A 19,367-nucleotide genomic window follows, 5' to 3' on the forward strand; every position below is an offset into this window, starting at 1 on the left:
AATTAGATATTTCTTGCCATTGCACAATACTGTGCAATTGAAAAGACTTGCTATTGCACAATACTTAATATAATAATTTTAGATCCTGATTTGGACCAACTTGAAAACTGGGCCCATAATCAAAAATCTAAGTACATGTTTAGATTCAGCATATCAAAGAGGCCCAAGAATTCAATTTTTGTTAAAATCAAACTTAGTTTAATTTTGGACCCTTTGGACTTTAATGTAGAATTTGAAATTTGAAAACAGGACCAAAAATGAAGAATCTACATACACAGTTAGATTTGGCATATCAAAGAACCCCAAGGATTCAATTTTTGATGAAATCAAACAAAGTTTAATTTTGGACCCTTTGGACCTTAATGTAGACCAATTTGAAAACTGGACCAAAAAAACTTCAATAATCAAGAATCTAAGTACATTTTTAGATTCAACATATCAAAGAACCCAACCGATTCATTTTTTGTCAAAATCATACTAAGTTTAATTTTGGACCCTTTGGACCTTAATGTAGACCAATTTGAAAACGGGACCAAAAGTTGAGAATCTACATATACAGTTAGATTCGGCATATCAAAGAACCCCAATTATTCAATTTTGATGAAATCAAACAAAGTTTAATTTTGGACCCTTTGGGCCCCTTTTTCCTAAACTGTTGGGACCAAAACTCCCAAAATCAATACCAACCTTCCTTTTATGGTCATAAGCCTTGTGTTTAAATTTCATAGATTTGTATTTACTTATACTAACATTATAGTGCGAAAACCAAGAAAAATGCTTATTTGGGTCCCTTTTTGGCCCCTAATTCCTAATCTGTTGGGTCCTAAACTCCCAAAATAAATACCAACCTTCCTTTTGTGGTCATAAACATTGTGTTTAAATTTCATAGATTTCCATTTACTTAACCTAAGGTTATTGTGCAAAAACCAAGAAAAATGCTTATTTGGGCCCTTTATTGGCCCCTTATTCCTAAACTATTGAAACCAAAACTCCCAAAATCAATCCCAATCTTTCTTTTGTGGTCATAAACCTTGCGTCAAAATTTCATAGATTTCTATTAACTTAAACTAAAGTTATGGTGCGAAAACCAAGAAAATGCTTATTTGGGCCCTTTTTGGCCCCTTATTCCTAAAATGTTGGGACCAAAACTCCCAAAATCAATACCAACCTTCCTTTTATGGTCATAAACCTTGTGTTAAAATTTCATAGATTTCTATTCACTTTTACTAAAGTTAGAGTGCGAAAACTAAAAGTATTCGGACGCCGGACGACGACGACGACGACGACGATGACGACGACGACGACGACGACGACGACGTCGACGACGACGACGACGACGCAGACGCCAACGTGATAGCAATATACGACGAAAATTTTTTCAAAATTTGCGGTCGTATAAAAAAATTGAAGGTGTTTTTTTAAGATCCCACGCTAACTGGCAAGAGAATGGGGAAAAGTGTTCAGAGTTTTTTTGTAAATTGGAAAAGAAAAATTTTATTAAAAAAACGATAACTGAGCTCATAGACGAAAAAGGAAAACATATCTCAGATCAATCTAGAGTTTTACAAGAAGAAATGAATTTTTTTAAAACATTATACTCAAGTAAAAATCTGGAATGTGATGATGAATCCTTTTTCAAGCACAATGTTAAACTCACAGAAGATGAGAAGGATTTGTGTGAGGGTAATATTTCTTTTAAAGAATGTGCAGAATCACTTAAATCTATGTCAAATGGAAAGAGTCCAGGCTCAGATGGGTATACTGTAGAATTTTACAAAGTCTTTTGGCGAGATATTGGACCTTTTCTTTTTAGATCGTTACATTTTGGCTATGAAAATGGGGAATTTTCTAAATTTCAGTATCAAAGTGTCATTACATGTATTCCAAAAGAAGATAAAGATAGACGTTATTTAGCTAATTGGCGCCCAATTAGCCTTATGAATACTGACACCAAGATTGCTTCTGCTGTGATTGCTAATAGAATAAAACCTGTTTTACCATCTATTATCAGTGACTGTCAGAAAGGCTTTATAAAGGATAGATTTATGGGTGAGAATACACGTTTGTTGTATGATTTGATGCACTATTTAGAAAAACATAACAAAACTGGTCTTTTACTACTAGTAGATTTTGAAAAGGCTTTTGACTCTATTGAATGGTCTTTTTTGAAAAAAGCATTGAAGAGTTTCAATTTTGGACCATCTATATGCAAATGGTTTGAAGTATTTTATTTGAAAGCATCAAGTTGTGTTATAAATAATGGCCATCTTTCAAGCTTCTTTAATTTGGAGAGAAGCTGTAGACAAGGTGACCCCCTCTCCCCTTACCTTTTTATTATAGGCGTTGAGCTACTTTCTATGAAAATAAGGTCAAACCCTAAAATAGAGGGAACTTTTTTTCATGAAAATGAATCCCTTTTGAGTCAATATGCTGATGACACTTTCCTTGTTTTAGATGGAACTGAAACCTCTTTGAGAGAGACTTTAAATTGTTTTGACTCTTTCCAAAAAGTATCTGGGTTAAAAATTAATTCTTCTAAAACTAAAGCTGTGTGGGTTGGGAATAAAAAGTATTCAGATCTGATTCTTTGTCCTGATTTAAAACTTCAGTGGTGCTCTTCAAATTTTAAGCTTTTGGGAATTGAATTCTCTTTAGATCTTGACAGTATGCCAGAAATTAATTTCTCCAAAAAGATAAAGGAAGTGTCAGGCATTCTTAAGAGTTGGCAACATAGAAAATTAACCCTAATGGGAAAGATTACTGTTATTAAGACTTTGGCACTTCCAAAATTAATTCACCTGTTGACTGCACTACCCAACTTGCCAGAGTCAAAATTAAATGAATTGAATACTTTATTCTTTCAATTCATATGGAATGGAAAACCTGATCGAATTAGACGAAGTACTTTAATTGGAGATATTCCACAAGGAGGTTTAAATATGATTAATATCCATTATTTTAATATATACCTTAAGATTGGCTGGATAAAGAGGTTTTCATCCAATTTATATGGTAGTTGGCAATCATTGTTATTAAAAAGCCTTGAACAGTATGGTGGAGAAAGAGTATTGCATTTTCAAAAGGAGAAACTCAGAGAAATCTCTGATAGTCTTAGCAATCCTTTTTGGAAGGATGTATTTTTTTAGCTTTCATGTAGCAAGGCCTGCTACCAATATCTCTGTTCAAGATATTTTGTCATTAGATATTTTAAATTTTGCACCTCTAGTAGATTTTCCGTACTTTACTCAGTGGCAGAGAAGGGGAGTGCAGTCTTTGTTTGACCTTATTAACTTAGAGACTAAGGACTTTTGTAATTTTGATCAGATAGGACCAAGACTTCAAACAAATAATTTTTTAAAGTATTATGGTCTCATTGCAAAGATTCCAAAGTATATGAGAGAACATATTAAAGAAAACATTGCTCATGTAAATTTTGAAACTTTTAACTGTATTGATAATTTTTTGGAAAGATTATTGTGTAACAAAAAGGCAAAGTTTGTATACAAAGATCTTGTTGACAGAAATGTGCAACTGCCAACAGAAAAGTTCTTACAATGGGAGCAATTACTAGGTATTGAAATTGCAGATTGGTCAAAATATTATATTATTTTAAGAAAATCATGTAAAGACACTTATTTAGGGACTTTTCAATACAAATTTTTACACAGAATAATTGCAACAAATACTTTCTTGTATAAAGTTAAACTTAAAGATTCAAAGCTTTGTACTTTTTGTAAGATTTCTGATGAAACCATGGAGCATTTATTCTATGAATGTCCAATAACACATTTTATATGGCAATCTTTTTCACAAAAATTGAAAAGATATTTTGTGAACTTTACATTATCTAAGAAGCATATTTTTCTTGGTCTTCAAAATGAGAGTTTACTGTTGAATTTGATCATTATTATTGCAAAGAACTATATATACAAATGTAAGTTGTATGAAAAGAAACCAAGTATTATAGGACTATTAGCAAAAATAAGAAAATATCAGGAAAATGAACATTATATAGCAAAGAAAAATGGTACCACACCTTATTTTCAAAAATTCTGGGCCCCAGTAGATTACATTTTTACTGATTAGTAATAATTACTTTTGATTCAAATCATATAAAATAAAAAAAATGAAACTTAATTTATAAAGAGCAGATCTTTACAAGGATAACATTTTTCTTTGCAATACACAAGTTGATATATATGTTTTGTTAATGCAATTGCGAGAATGTGTGTGTGTATGTGTGTGTGTTTTCTTTTCCCCTTTTTAATATAATGTTAATATTCAAATAATATATATTCACAGTAGAAGAAAAAAAAATGTAGTCAATTTTTTTGTTGTATATATTAAACCCCTTAACACCATAGTCAGGTGGTGATGTAAAGGGATTGTAAAAGCCTGACTACTGAAAAACAAATAAAAAAAAAAAAAAAAAAAAAAGTTTAAATTATTGCGTTTACAACTCTGTGGCATTTTTCGCAATAATGAAAACCTTGCATTAATTTCTGAATTTACAGTATTAGAATTACGATACTTTTAAAGTAATACCAACCACAATCCATCCCATTCTAAGAAAGATGATAACTCCAATGAGGTTGATGAGGCAAGAAGTGAACACGCCATCCCATGTTCCAAACAACACAGGCTCCATAATGAAAAAGTTGGCTTTCCACCATGGCTTGTGTTCTGACAAGTTCTGAAATAACAAACAATTGGTCTTGGTAAAGATCATGTTAAGTACTGGGTAAAAAATTACAAAGAAACTCTCAAGTCTCTAAAAATTTGTTCTAAAAAAAAAATCCACTATGATTTATATTACCCAGCTTGTGAAACTTTTGCCTGCAAATTCACTCAATTCAAGTGTCAGAGAAACATTGAATATATTGGCAATCTCTGATACTTGAAATCTCAGTCGTGTCAAAAATGATTTCATCAGATAATTAGTCATAAAAATTTGAGTTTGGCATTTTGCAGGACCAAAATGATGATTTTTCAAATATTTCTTAGGAATGTATGAGGAGGGGTTGGAGGGGTCCTGATCCCGAAATTCCGGGATTAAAAACACAAAATCTGGAGGTCTGGAACTTAAATAAAATAAAATCCCAACATCCCAAATTTCGGAAAAAAAATCCCAGATCCCAAAATCCCAAGCTTAAAAACACCTGATACCGGATTCCCAATCAGTCCTGTCTCCCTCATAAACGTACTATGTATAATTACCTGTTCTTCTCTAAAGAGGTCATTTTGCTGTTCGTCTCCACCATGCTGATAACTCCCAAAGGTACTGTCAGACTTCTTAGGCGACGCCCATTTCTGTTCATCACTAGTGAGTCCGAACTTACTCCAGTCTGGAGTCTTTTTCTGTTTCTCGGCCTCAGTTGACATTAGGTTGGTTCTTTCATTATCATCCGAGGACATTATCTATATATGATTCACATTATTTCCTACATTCTCTGAAATTGTAAATGACCTAACATACATTATTAGTGTACATTATAAACAGGTTTTTGACAAAGTAATATAAAATTGAAGATTTTAATGCATAGCCCCAAAAACATTTCATGTCACATGCTACTTATGAATTATTTTTTTAATTTTACCAGGAAGAGAATAAAATTACTCATGCCTAAAAAGGGGGGACTAGGTTCCGAACTATTCAGTTCATTATTTTGTGCTAATCGGTTAAGCTATTTTATGACACCTGAACTTGACCTGATACAACAAACACTTCAACCGTTTGACGTCAAACATTTCGATATTTAGTGATACCAAGAATTTGTGTACTTGTCATGGTAATGGCGGACGCCAGCAAGGTGAAAAGGACGTGTCGCGACAGAAGAATTTTTTCCTGAGAAACGCCATATCTTGAACTTTGAGTCTTGGGGACGAGCCCTAGTTTCATCAGATACGTTATGTCGTCATTAATAATTATCCTCTTCTAGAGTTGTTAGGAAGTATCCTATCAACGGGCATCTTTCTCAAATCGGAAACATCGACCTCAGTTCACTTATCGCTTCAACAAGTCTACTGTATTTTGCGATCATGTGACTAGCTTATGATTTGAAGATAAAACTAGAGAAAATCGAAATTCATTCAAGTTCTATCAAGTAGAAATTTAGCGGGAAATTATTCTCTCTAGACTTTCCATGCATTCAACATTGGCATTTTTTCCCCCTCAAAAACTATGAAAAAATAACAAGGATTTTTTAAGATTTATTTTTTTTATCAAAAATGGCTTTACAAAGTATAGGTTATAAAAATAAATAAATAAAAGATAAATAGGGGATTGGGCAATTTTTTTTAATGGCACCTCATTGTTAACACTAGAGGGGGGTCTTGTTGAGGGGCTCTGATCCGGTATCCCGCTTACTGTTTTGACAGATTACCTATCCTGCTTACACTATGTACAAAAGCAATTCTCGTTTTTTTTGTTATTTCGTGTGTCCTGCTAGACTTCATTCCCATTTTCACAGCACAATAATTTTACTTTCAAGTGTCATGCTATAAAAAAATCAGCAATCCTGCACAATGCTTAGACCCTAATGAGCCCCACTAAAGAATTCTGAATATCTGACAAAAGGTTAAGGAATTTTTGTCAGATGTTTAGACTCCTTGGTTTTTTCCTAAAATACAGGATAATATATTTTGCCCCATAACACCCATTTTTCTTTTTCATATAAGATCCAGTTCAATAAAAGGTCATGTATCAAAATTAAGCAGATTTTAATTCTAGATTTCATTTTCATTTCTTCTGATTTCATTTGTAACTCAAATATTATACCAACGGAATTAGGTATCGGGTTCATTCGCACAGATTACATAATCACCCTGGGTCCATTGAACTCCATTTGCCCTGAGTTCTTAAGCCCATAGAGTCCCTACGCCCTGATTTCGCTCTGCTTACTTTTATTAAAATAGATGAGTAATACAGTTATTTAAGTTTAATAAATTTATACGGTATAAATTCGAGAAATTCATGAAAATACACGGAAACATTTTAAAGTTAAATATTGTTTTGGAGCAATTAATTGTTCATAATAAAAGTCTCACTGATTGTTATAATAATCTTTAATGGATTAATGTTTTGATAAACTGGTCAGCTTTGACTGAGTAAAAAAAAAAAACAATCATGTACGAATTGTATAACATGAATAGGACTTATAGTGTCAAATTTAAAATCTACATTTTTTTTATTTCACCCAAGTGCAAGGCAGTTATAATTATCTAAACTTAGACAAAGTAACATTTATTCTTAATTTAACTATTTCATGTTTTGATTGTAATTAAGTTTGGTCGCATTAAAAGGACATTTTAAAAATTAATGAATGAGTATTGGATATTTCCAAGTGTTTTATCCATGTTGTTATTGACAGCAGAGATATATATTGTTACATGTATAATTCATTTTTATAAAACACAATAATGAGATTAATTTAATATTTGCATTTCCTAACTGTTTCCATATGAAAACCAAACTTTCAACTCAGAAACTTGCAATCTTGAAACAATTTCATTGATAAAAGGACACAACTTGATTAGGAAATATTGTCATTATAAACAGAATTTCACAGTGAAATATGCCAGAGGGATATATTCAATCTCATAGACTGAAAATAAACTGACACAATGGCTAAAAAAGAAAAAGAAAAACAGACAAATAATAGTATACAAGACACAACATAGAAAACTAAAGACTAAGCAACACGAACCCCACCAAAAACTAGGGGTAATCTCATGTGCTCCGGAAGGGTAAGCAGATCCTGCTCCACATGTGGCACCTGTCATGTTGCTGATGTTAGAACAAACCCGTTAAATGGTTTTAATTCTTCAGGTCACACTCTTGAAAAGGGAGCTGATTGTAGTTACGACATAAGGATCATATCCCTTTTCATCTTATCTTTGAAACAGATATTCCATAACCAATAACCATAACTGTCAACCAATTTGTTTTGGCGTTCATAAAATTTACGAATTGATGATTTCAACTTAACAATTCAGAACTCTTACAACAACTGACAGTTGAAATTTACCCTTTCACCAATCAGTCACATGATGAAAAATAATTGAATTGAATGTTCATTTTTTTTTTAACAAATTCTTACTTATACTTAAATGAGTGATTTTCTAAATCACTGATTCAAGTAACATTATGTCCATAAAAGTTGGAAGTAAGAGTTGTCTTTCTTTAATAATCACCTATTTAAGAAGTACAAATTGAACACAAGAAGAAGTGATTTAATTTTATTGTAGTTTTAAATACTAATGATCCAGGGACTAATTATGTTGCTAAAATTATCAGAACCAACATCTGTGTTGAAAGGATGACCAGGTAATTTCAGGTGATGACCTTGTACTGAATCTAGGATAATGACATAAAAATCACTTGTTTAAGTATCATACCTCAATTTTGTCCCAAAAATCACTTCTTTCAGTATCATTATTTTAATAAACCCCACTAATTGTGAACAGTAGAATTAATATTTTATTACATAATCTGAAAGATGAAACCTTGAACTTTACAGGAAAAATGCTCACACTGCTGGGGAAAATCTGTGAAGAATTTAGTATCAGTTCATTATGTAAAGCCATTATTATACTAAAATAGAATTTGCAGCTAAATGATAGCATCAGAGGCATAAATCTTGCTACTTAAAAGAAGCAAAAAGTTTTTTTTTTTTTTAATTTTACTAATATAATGAAAGGATATTATCTAAATTTGTGACAAAACTTTGAATTTGCTTTTTAAATAAGTGATTTAAAGTCCCTGACTGTTTACCAATCAGTCACATGATGATGATCAAAACTATTGAATTTAATGTTCAAATTTTTTAGAAGTTTTTAAATATTAACCATTACCATGCTAAATTGCATAATAATTAATAGTGTATTCAATAACATAGATCAGATTAGATGACATAATAATTCTACATATATTTTACAAAATATTATAAAATGAAATTATCCTTTACTTTTGTCTTTGAATGACATTATGACATATTGATATATTAAATCCTGTTATCTTTTGATATGTGAAATTTATATTAGTATGACTAATTAAATATGGAACAATATTCTGTCATAAATGTATAGTCAATTGAATAAATATATATCATGGTACTATACACATTATAATGAACCATCTGTTACACGTATGATCAGAAATTACATCATGTTTTCTAACAAATATTTGTATCCTATTATCAGGCCATAAGGGAGCTACCATTTGATTTTTAGGAAAGGGGGGGGGGGGGTGTCATTGGGGCTGACGCCATTCAAATAACAAAAGACTACATCTAATACATAATCAATCAGAAATAACCTCATGTTTTCTAATAAATATTTGTCTCCTATTATTAGGCCATAAGGGAGCTACCATTGGATTTTTATGGGAGGGGTGGGGGTCATATCATTGGGGCTGATGTCTTTCGGATAACAGAAAACTACATTTAATGCATTATAATCATTCTTAATCTAATCAATACAATCACATACCTAATTAATTATTTGTGTAATTAATATTTATTAATCATAAGTATTTTTAAGCCTCAAAACCAACTTTGCTTAAACATGGAAGTTAATATAGTACATGTGTTGTAAATGAACTCTAATTTGGCATGAAAATTAGAAATATCATATCATAGGGAACATGTTCATGATGTGTACTATGTTAGGGAGCTACCATTTGATTTTTATGGGGGGGCTAGGATGAAAAATTTTGTCCTGCATTTTTTTTTAGCTGTAATCTCTGTCCTGCCTTTTTATTTTTCACTCTGTTCGGTCCTGCCTTTTTTTTTTTAGTTTATCCTGACTTTTTTTTACCTAAATTGTCGTCCTGACTTTTTTTTTTTGCAAGTGTCTCATCCTGCCTTTTTTTTTTACTCAAAACTCCTGTCCTGCCTATATTTTTCAAATTTCATCCTAGCCCCCCCATAAAAATCAAATGGTAGCTCCCTTACAAGCTGATTGGACTTCAACTTTTTCAAGAACTACCTCGACAGAAGGACAAACAGTACAACAGACGAACGAACAGATGCACAGACCAGAAAACATAATACCCATAAATGGGGCATAATAAATGGGGCATAAATATATATATAATGTTCCCAGCAATCAGTCAGAGATAACATAGGTGTGTTTGTTTAAATGTAGTACTACAATTAAAATATCAAAATTATTTATTACCTTAAATTTAAAACTAAAAATTATTTTCTAATAATTAATCGGTTTTTAAATTAAAGTTGTTGATTAAATTTGAGACACTATTTCAATTGTTTAATTTGCTATTTTCTTTTACGCCAATACTGAGGACAGCGGTTATAACATCATAGCTAAGATAATCCTTAGATAGCTTCGATGTGCATGCTGAGACGTGTCGTAAGCTGGACCTAACCTTATCATTATTTCTGTCCTAAGAATATTTAATAAGGACCGATCTTAGAACAGTTTTGATAAACAGGCCCCAGTTCTCATAATGTTATCATGTAACAAATATATTTTTATTTATATGAATAAATGTCTTTTATTTACTCGCATTTATATTTTAGGCATTAAGCTTAATGCCTGCACACTTTTTTCAGGATTTAAGACTAATGCCTACAATCATTTAGGCAATAGACTTACTGCCTAGGCGTTAGCCTATTGCCTAGGATTTAAGCTTAATGCCTAATTTCACTTATTGCTGCTATAAACATATATATATTATGATCTTCTTGAAGTTCAGAAATTACTGCGATGTTTTTATTTTTGCCTATAATCTCAATAATTTAAACCCACACTTTGAGATTTTGAATATGAATTAAGCAGGATTTTTCTCAATATTGGAAAAATTAAAAGCGCATTTTAGTTTAAAATGCCAAAATTACAAAAATAAATGCACACAATAATTTCTAATTATAATACAACATAAAACTTACAAAATGGTCAGATCAATATAATATTATCAGCCACAGCAAAATAACATACATGTACAGGTGAAAATTTAAAAATAAAAGTTCAAAAATTGTTTTGATCGTGACTTGAGGGAAGACAAATTTAGAAGATTAGTTATTACCATATAGCCAACGTCGTGTAATAAAAACATTCAATAATACATACAATCTGTTTAAATCCCACTTTTGTTATATTTAAGATGAAAACTTGTAACCGTACAATTGTCTATTGATAAGATGGTAGTCCTAACACATTCAATTTCTATATATATACTATTTCTTTTGAGAAATTTAAATAACTTTCCTTAAAGATTGAAAACAATATTTTGTAATATATACTTCATTTTTGTTTACTGATATTATTGGTTCAGGTATAATTTTGTTGAACTTCAGGTCGTTTATTAAAAAATAACAGGCTATTATTTGAACTTGGAATTATTTTTAATTATAGAATTTGCATAATTTCTTGTGTTTAAATTTTTTAATAAATTCCATGTTTATTTGGTGTTATGATGTTTTGAGTGGTTCATAACACTTTCCATGCAATGTATTTTGGTTAGATAGTGTTGTGCGCGGCACAGTACATTCTAGTGAAAATATACTATTTTCTTTGTAATAGAAAGGGTTGTGCGCAGCACAGAACATTATAGTACAAAATAAACATGGAATTCATTAAGAATTTCAATACAAGAATTTAATATTTTCTTTGTAATAGAAAGTGTTGTGCGCAGCACAGAACATTATAGTACAAAATAAACATGGAATTCATTAAGAATTTCAATACAAGAATTTAAGCAAATTCCATAATTAAAAATAATTCCAAGTTCAAATAATAGCCTGTTAAATGTACTTTTTAACTATTTAAATGCTTGCATATAACGTGTATAAGTTGTTAATTGAGTGAAAAAAATAGAATAATGCACAGAAATCAGGAACATATCTAACTGTTAGAATACCTGGGTTAAGAAATATTTGTAAGCTATACTTTATTGTAGTTTTAACATGGGTAGGTATTATGTTCGTGATTATTTTCCCCCGAGAGACAGTGAGGGCTAAAATAACACGAATATAATGCCTACCCATGTTAAAACTACAATAAAGTATAGCTTGCATCAATTATTTCGATTCTGATTAGGACAATTAAGGTAATTTCTATGTTCAATGTGTATAAGTGTAGGGCATTTGTGTATACCTTCCATGAACCCCCCTTTTTTGTTTTGTAAACAAGCAAACGACTGGCAATGTAATTTTTCAGAGGGTGGAGTTTTGAACAGCCAGCATAAACAGTTGTCGTATCTAGGTCAAATATGTCAATTTCGAATTGCAACTCAATGACAGCCATAATACCGGTAATTGAATTTTAAAAACAACATGCATCATTTAAGAGTTAGGAAGCGTTTTAAGTTATATATATGTATTTAATGCATGTCAATTTGATAAAATAAAAATTCATTATTCTGCAGTAGTCAATATACACATGTGCAAACACATTTTATTGGATTTAGAGCATGGGTTTATTCACAAAGCGAAAGAAGCACATATCATATTAGAATTTACCCTTACTCATGACACACATACATGAATGCAATTTACAAAACCAAAATCAATGGGGTTTATACTATTGTAGCACTGTACAACCTTCAACAATGAGCAAAACATTTGCATTTACAGCAGTAATACATGTATAAACTTTATTTTATTTATCAATTTAAGAATTGTTTCTAGGGATTAAATGGTTGAAATAGAAATTTAACCAGATGATTAAACTTTCTCTGTAGTTCATGGTGGTCATTTCCAATTTTTAAATAATTTTGTTTCAATATTGTTATAATCTTCTTGTAAATTGTTATTCAAATGTATTTTTTAAATTTAAATCTATTTTGACCCAGTATTTATATATATATATCCCCTGTAGCATAGATGTTAAATAGAATATAATACTAAATGAATTACACTAAACAAGGCTGTTGGGTCCCCTTTTAGAGCTACAGACTTTTTTCTGTTTTGGTTTTTTATAGTTTGGGGCCCCAATGATCAGCTGAAACCCTGTCAATTTCTTGATCTGAGAATGCACTTATAAACTTTGAAGACAAATTAAAGTGATAAAACTTTCTGTTTCAATTATAAGAGTGCAATAAAAAAATGTATATTGCAAATTTATTTGTTTGTTAAAAAAATTGTACTGTATACATACACTTACATCAATGGTGATACAGTGACCTATTATAGTTGTTTTAAAAATTTCTGTGTCATTTGGTCTCTTGTGGAAATTTGTCTCATTGGTATCATACCACATCTTCTTATTTTTATAGAAAAGTCATTATTCTTAACAAATGTTTTAAAAAGATAAATAATTTCTAATCAATTTCCACTTAGTGTAAGGGATGACATCAAAAGTTCAAAAAAGGATAAAAAAAACTGAATTCCAATACTTTTTTAACTGACCCGGCCCTTATTACTTAACTTAATTTGGGAAAAATTGATTGACCTGAATAAGGATGGAAAATATATATGAACATGATAAATGAAACTTTTTTAGTCCTTTTGCATTGTACATGTACTTTATAAATATAATAAATTATATATAAAAGTACATGTAAATGTAATCTAATAGTTTCAAATCAATAATATCTTAAATATTGCAAAAAATTATATGGCAAAACTAAATTACATACCAAAAATGTGTTGCAACAAAATTCCACATTTGTCACATGTTATTTTTATCCAATGTGATTCTAAGGGCAATGCATTCATACTTGTTTACATGTATTTAACCATGAATTAATCCTATCTTAATAAGCTTTTTCCTATATACGACAACTCAGAAAAAATATACTTTCTAGATAACCTTCACTCAAATAAGTTGACTTCCTTTGACATGTTTGATTTTGCCGATAAAAGTAATTGAGAAAATTTTCTGATAAAAATTGATTTAATGAAAGAGTCCCTTAAAGATTTAGAGATAAAAATTGATGAATTTTGTATTGAATATGGATAGAATGGCATAAAAGCTGAAAGAGGCCACACTCATGAATATTGAACGACAGGATATATTTTTATTGAGTCATTCGATTAATTAGCCATATTCAGCTGAAGGAAACTTAAATGTTCTTCTGCAAATGTGGGGTCACTTTTAGGTCAAGTATGTCAGGGTTACATGTATATAAATTATTAAATATATCTTATAAAATTGAGAATGGAACTGTGAAATGTGTCACAGAGACAATTAACAACCCAACCAAAGAGCAGAAAACACCCAAAGGCTATCAATGGGTCTTCAATAAAGCCAGAAAATCCATGAGGTGTGCTTCAGCTGGCCCCTTAACAAAAATGTACTAGTTCAGTGATAATGGACATCATACTAAACTCCAAAATATATAAATGAACCAAAATTATAAATCATACAAGACTAACAAAAGGCAGAAGCTACTGACTTGGGACAGGTGCATAAATGCGGTAGGTTAAACATGTTTTTTGAGATCTCAACCCTCCCCCTATACATATAGCTGTTCAAAGTGTTGACACAAAGATATGTTTCCAAGTAATGTAATTTTGACAATGGAATACAAATGCTGACATTGAAATGGCAATAATTTACATGTAAACTATACAAAACATTAAAATTAATTAAGTCAATGAACCATCACTGAAGGGTTAAGGGAAAAAAAATCTCCCATGAATTGAGATATATGCCAATGTTCATAAAACTGCTTATCAAATCTATAAGCCTGTAAAGTTGTTCACCTTAAACTGACTTCGATAGTTGTCTCATTTGCAATCATACCACATCTTCATAATTTTATACTTACTACAAACTATAACATGTAAACTTAATTAATTTTCAAGTTGCAACACACCAGAAGTCATTGAACCATGACTGAGGGGTCAGGCAAATTAATCTGAATTGAAATGAGATATGACCGTGATTATAGTATACAACTGCATACCAAAAGTTATTCAATTACCATAAGGTGCTTCAGGTTCCCCTAAAATTGACATAACCACGAACTTTAATATGTAAAGGGGGTCTCATTGGGGGGTTCCAATCCCGGATCCCGCTTACTGTTTTGTCCGATTCCCGTATCCCGCTTACACTATGTACGTAAGCAATTCTCATTTTTTGTCATTTCTCTGGTCCTGCTAGACCTCATTTCCCGTTTTCCTGACACAATAATTTGACTTTCACGTGTCACGCTTACAAAAAATCGGCAATCCCGCGTCACGCTTAGACCCCAATGAGACCCACTGTAAAGGTGAAACTTTGCCAAGATTCTAGTCAATAATACTGAATATCTTTATGGAAATTTGATGTGCTAATACTAATACAACTTCAAATCCAATACTGTTGAATCTTTTATATTTTCGTGGGTACCAATTTTCGTGATATTTGATTTTGTGTCTTTTCTTAAGTCGGTATATCATGGTTTTATATTCTTTTAGAACATTTGTAATTTGTTAAACATTAAAATTTGAGGTATCCCTGTCATGCCTGTACCAACTAAATCCACGAAAATTGGTAAATTATTTTTATTATTATGTTATATCATTTATTGTAATCAATTAAATATCTAAGAAAGCAGGTCAAAATTTATAATTCAATTCAAAATTTACCAATTGACAATTAAAATGACCCTTAAACCGAAAGACATTCAAAACAATCTTGGGAAAACCCTGTATTTCTTTAACATATTACCTTGTACTCAACATTCATGACATTGTAAAGGTTGTACATTTCGACTTCAAAAATCTATTTTCATAATATCCAAATTCCACCCACTCTATCATGGATACAAAACTGTCTTGCCATGTCAAATCTACATGAAAACAGTCAACAAGCTCTCAAATCAAGAAGAAAATAATCTTTACCTCAAAGAAATCCAGATTTGTAATTACAAGTCCATAATGTTAACAATTTGAGATAACACTACACTTACATTGACTATGAAAGCCCTACAGTTTCCTATGTAGTGATGAAAAACATCCATTTATTGATTGACGGAATACATTACCTTTCTGTGTGATTGGCAGAAACTAACACCATGTATTGATTTCCCATTCATTCTGTAATAAACAGCTGCTCAGAGAGATACAGTTGTGGAAGGGGAGATAATTCAATTTTTTCATCACTAATATTCCAGCTCAAGGGAGATAATACAACTGAATCAGGATTTCTATGGTTTAGAAAGTCTATATTAATTTCCTATTCATTCTGTTATAAACAGCTGCACAGAGAGATACTTTTGTGACAAGGGAGATAAGTCATTTTGTTCACTAACATTCCAGCTCAAGGGAGATAATTCAACTGAATTTTGAAATTCTGTGGTTAAGTTTAGCATGTTTAGTTAGAAATTAATCTGTAAATGTGTCATTCTGTAATAAACAGCTAGATAAAAAAGAAAACACAGAGAGATTGTTGTGATAGGGAAAATAACTCAAATTTTTCATTACTTATATTTTAGTTCAAGGGAGATAATTGAACTGATTTTGAGAATTTCTGTGGTTAAGTTTAGTTAGAAATAAATCTATACATATTTCATTCTGTAAAAAACAGCTACACATAGAGAGATACAATTGGGATAAGGGAGATAAGTAAAATTGTTTTTGAATCACTAATATTTCATCTCAATGTAGATAATTCAACTGAATTTCAGATTACTGTGCTTAAGGTCATATAAATAGTGAATATCAATTTCCAGTTATTTCTTGATAAACAGCTACTCATAGAAATACCTGTTATGACAGAGGAAATAAGTCAAATTTTTCCTCACTAATATTCCAGTTCAAGGGAGATAATTCAACTGAATTTCAGTTTTCCGTCGTTTAAGTTAGTAATATTCATGTCCTTTAGTTTTGTTTTAACGGGCTACACAAAGAGATACTGTTGTGAAAGGTGGGAAATTTTTTTCATCACTAAAATTCCAGCTCAAGGGAGATAGTTCAACAGAATTTAAAATTTCTGTGGTTTAGTTTATATAATTAGTAAATATCAATTTTCATTCATTTCTTGATAAAACAGCTACACAGAGAGATACTGCTGTGACAGACGAGATAATTCAAATTATTCATCACTGACAAAATATTGCAACAATTGTGTTTGGAAATTGGAATGTTGCGACTTCATATCGAGGAGACAAATTTAATTAATGAAATTCATAATAGATATTTCACTTTCACTTTTGTTTTAAAAATCTTAACAGTTCTGAGACCGACAATTCTCATTTTTTTGTAATTAAATTTCATTTATCCTAACATCATGATTATGTTTGGCCTACTAATAGACTAACAGACTATTATATTAATAATAATACTTTTTTTAATTTCAAGTCGGGTTATTTAAATACATAATACAGATATTTACAATGACTAATCTTCCTCAAGGCCCTCATAACCATGATAACATAACAATACAATTACAACAAAAAACAGATGTTAATACACATATCCAATAAATAATTCTATAGTACAATGTGCTTTTATATGTAACAAGAATGAGTCCATAGTATACGGAAGCCAAATCTGCACTATCATTTTCTATGTTCAATGGGTCATGAAAATGTGGAAAAATCTCTAATTTGGCATTAAAATTAGAAAGATCATATCATAGGGAACATGTGTACTAAGTTTTAAGTTGATTGGACTTCAACTTCATCAAAAACTACCACAACCAAAAACTTAAACCTGAAGCGGGATAGACGGATGAATGGACGGATGGACGAACAAAAGAACGAAAAAACGAAGGGACGGACGAACGAACGCAGACCAGAAAATATAATGCCCATAAATAGGGCATAAAAAGGATGAAACATTGGTTGTTTAGTGTACATGGTGTATGCATGTACAAATGTATGAACATGCAAAATGTATATCAAAAATAATACTGGTCATCATGGTCAGCAAATATGAACTACCCGGTAATCAAGTACTTCTTATAATTTTGTTTTTAAAATAAAATTGAAAGTTATTGAATTTTACATATTTTGTACATGTTGTATGATTACATGATAGTCCATTTATATAATCTTCTAATCTAGTATAATCAAAAGGTTTCTTAAACAACTCATGTTTACTTGCAATGAAACTAACTGATGACCTTCATGACCTTGAGTAAGTAACTTTCAGGAAGGATAATTATCAGTTTTAAGATTCTTTTTTACCATTCAGTTTTACATTTTACATAAAACAAAACAAGTAGCAAATTAGGGGTTAAAATTCTCACTGTAAATTTTTTTTCAAAGACGAGGGCATCTGAAAGTTTCTTAAATCTAGAAAGAATAATATATATATTCTTGGTGATTTAAAGAAAGGACTATAATAGACAGATAGAAAGTGTTTGTATTGCTAATTTTCATTGTTTTAATTTATATTAATATGTTCATTATATGAATAAGTGTTTGTAAGCCATTGGCCCTGATATGGGCATAGAGTACTTTTTAATACAGATGTACATTTTATATGTACACTGTACAGTAGTAGTACAAATGTAGTACACATGGTGCAGTTAGACACAATGTGGTTCACTCCATCAAGTTTTTTCATGTTTTCACCAATAATTCACCCAGATTCCCAATGAATTCCTTCACATCCATCGTGTCCATGAGGCATGACATCAACAATTGTGATTTTTTTTAAAGACTGAATGTTTTTGCTTGACTCTGTATTTTTAGAGATACATGTATATCATGTATATGTATATACATGTATATACATGATATAAAACATAGGGAGATATGGCATGATTGCCAATGAAACAACTATTCACTAGAGTTCAAATGACCTAGATGTGAGCCATTGTTGTTCGTTCACAGTTGTATATTAAATAACGAGCGATTATCATTTCCTGTCCTGTTACCTGATGGCTATATGCTAGTCCAAATAAAAATGACGCCTTGAAAGGCTTTTTAAAATTTTTTCTGTGACACCTCCTTCACAGCTAATAACATACATAGTCTATATACAGTTAACTCTCGTTGTCTCAAACTCGGTTGACTCGAAATTTCGGATGAGTCGAAGTTTTCACGTGGTCCCGAACTTTATTCCATACAAAAGTATGTAATTCGACTCTTGATGAGTCGAAATTGGATGAGTCGAAATTTCGGTTGAGTCGAACTAAATTTACGGTCCCAAGGTTAACAAAAGCATTCAAAATTCATTTTTTTTATCTCAAACTAATACACATATGTCAAAACATGACCTCCGGGATTTAAATGGATTGAAGAGTTAATCTGACAATACACTTGTAATTAAATATCCGGTCACTGACCACTGTATTGATTTATGACATGCTATTTCCGTGAGTGTATACCTAAGATTATCTGTTAATCTTTTCTTTTTTTTTTTATAAATTTTTATAAATAATTAGTGATACATGAAAAGGTATTTAATTGTTTACAAACTAATTAATTTGTGATTTACACTAATGAGCTTGGGTGTGTATAAAGTGAG

At 30.9% G+C, this 19,367-nt stretch overlaps 1 protein-coding gene across 11 annotated transcripts in view; it reads right to left on the minus strand.

Annotated features, from left to right (window-relative positions):
- LOC139499578 (solute carrier family 12 member 8-like) overlaps nt 1–19,367 on the minus strand; it is a 44,340-nt gene that overhangs the window by 23,247 nt on the left and 1,726 nt on the right. Inside the window, exons 1-3 of one of the 11 annotated variants that reach the window (XM_071288315.1) lie at nt 15,792–15,898; nt 5,218–5,450; nt 4,550–4,693 (exon numbers count right to left, since the gene is read on the minus strand). In XM_071288315.1, the coding sequence (XP_071144416.1) occupies nt 4,550–4,693; nt 5,218–5,415 (342 nt within the window). In that variant the 5' untranslated portion in view covers nt 5,416–5,450; nt 15,792–15,898. Of the gene's footprint in view, nt 1–4,451; nt 4,694–5,217; nt 6,072–10,910; nt 10,992–13,600; nt 13,801–15,791; nt 16,048–19,367 lie in introns of those variants that run through there. The other 10 variants (XM_071288313.1, XM_071288320.1, XM_071288316.1 and 7 more) reach the window with 10 other exon arrangements.

The sequence above is a fragment of the Mytilus edulis genome, chromosome 12 (assembly GCF_963676685.1).
Source record: "Mytilus edulis chromosome 12, xbMytEdul2.2, whole genome shotgun sequence".
Lineage (NCBI taxonomy): Eukaryota > Metazoa > Mollusca > Bivalvia > Mytilida > Mytilidae > Mytilus > Mytilus edulis.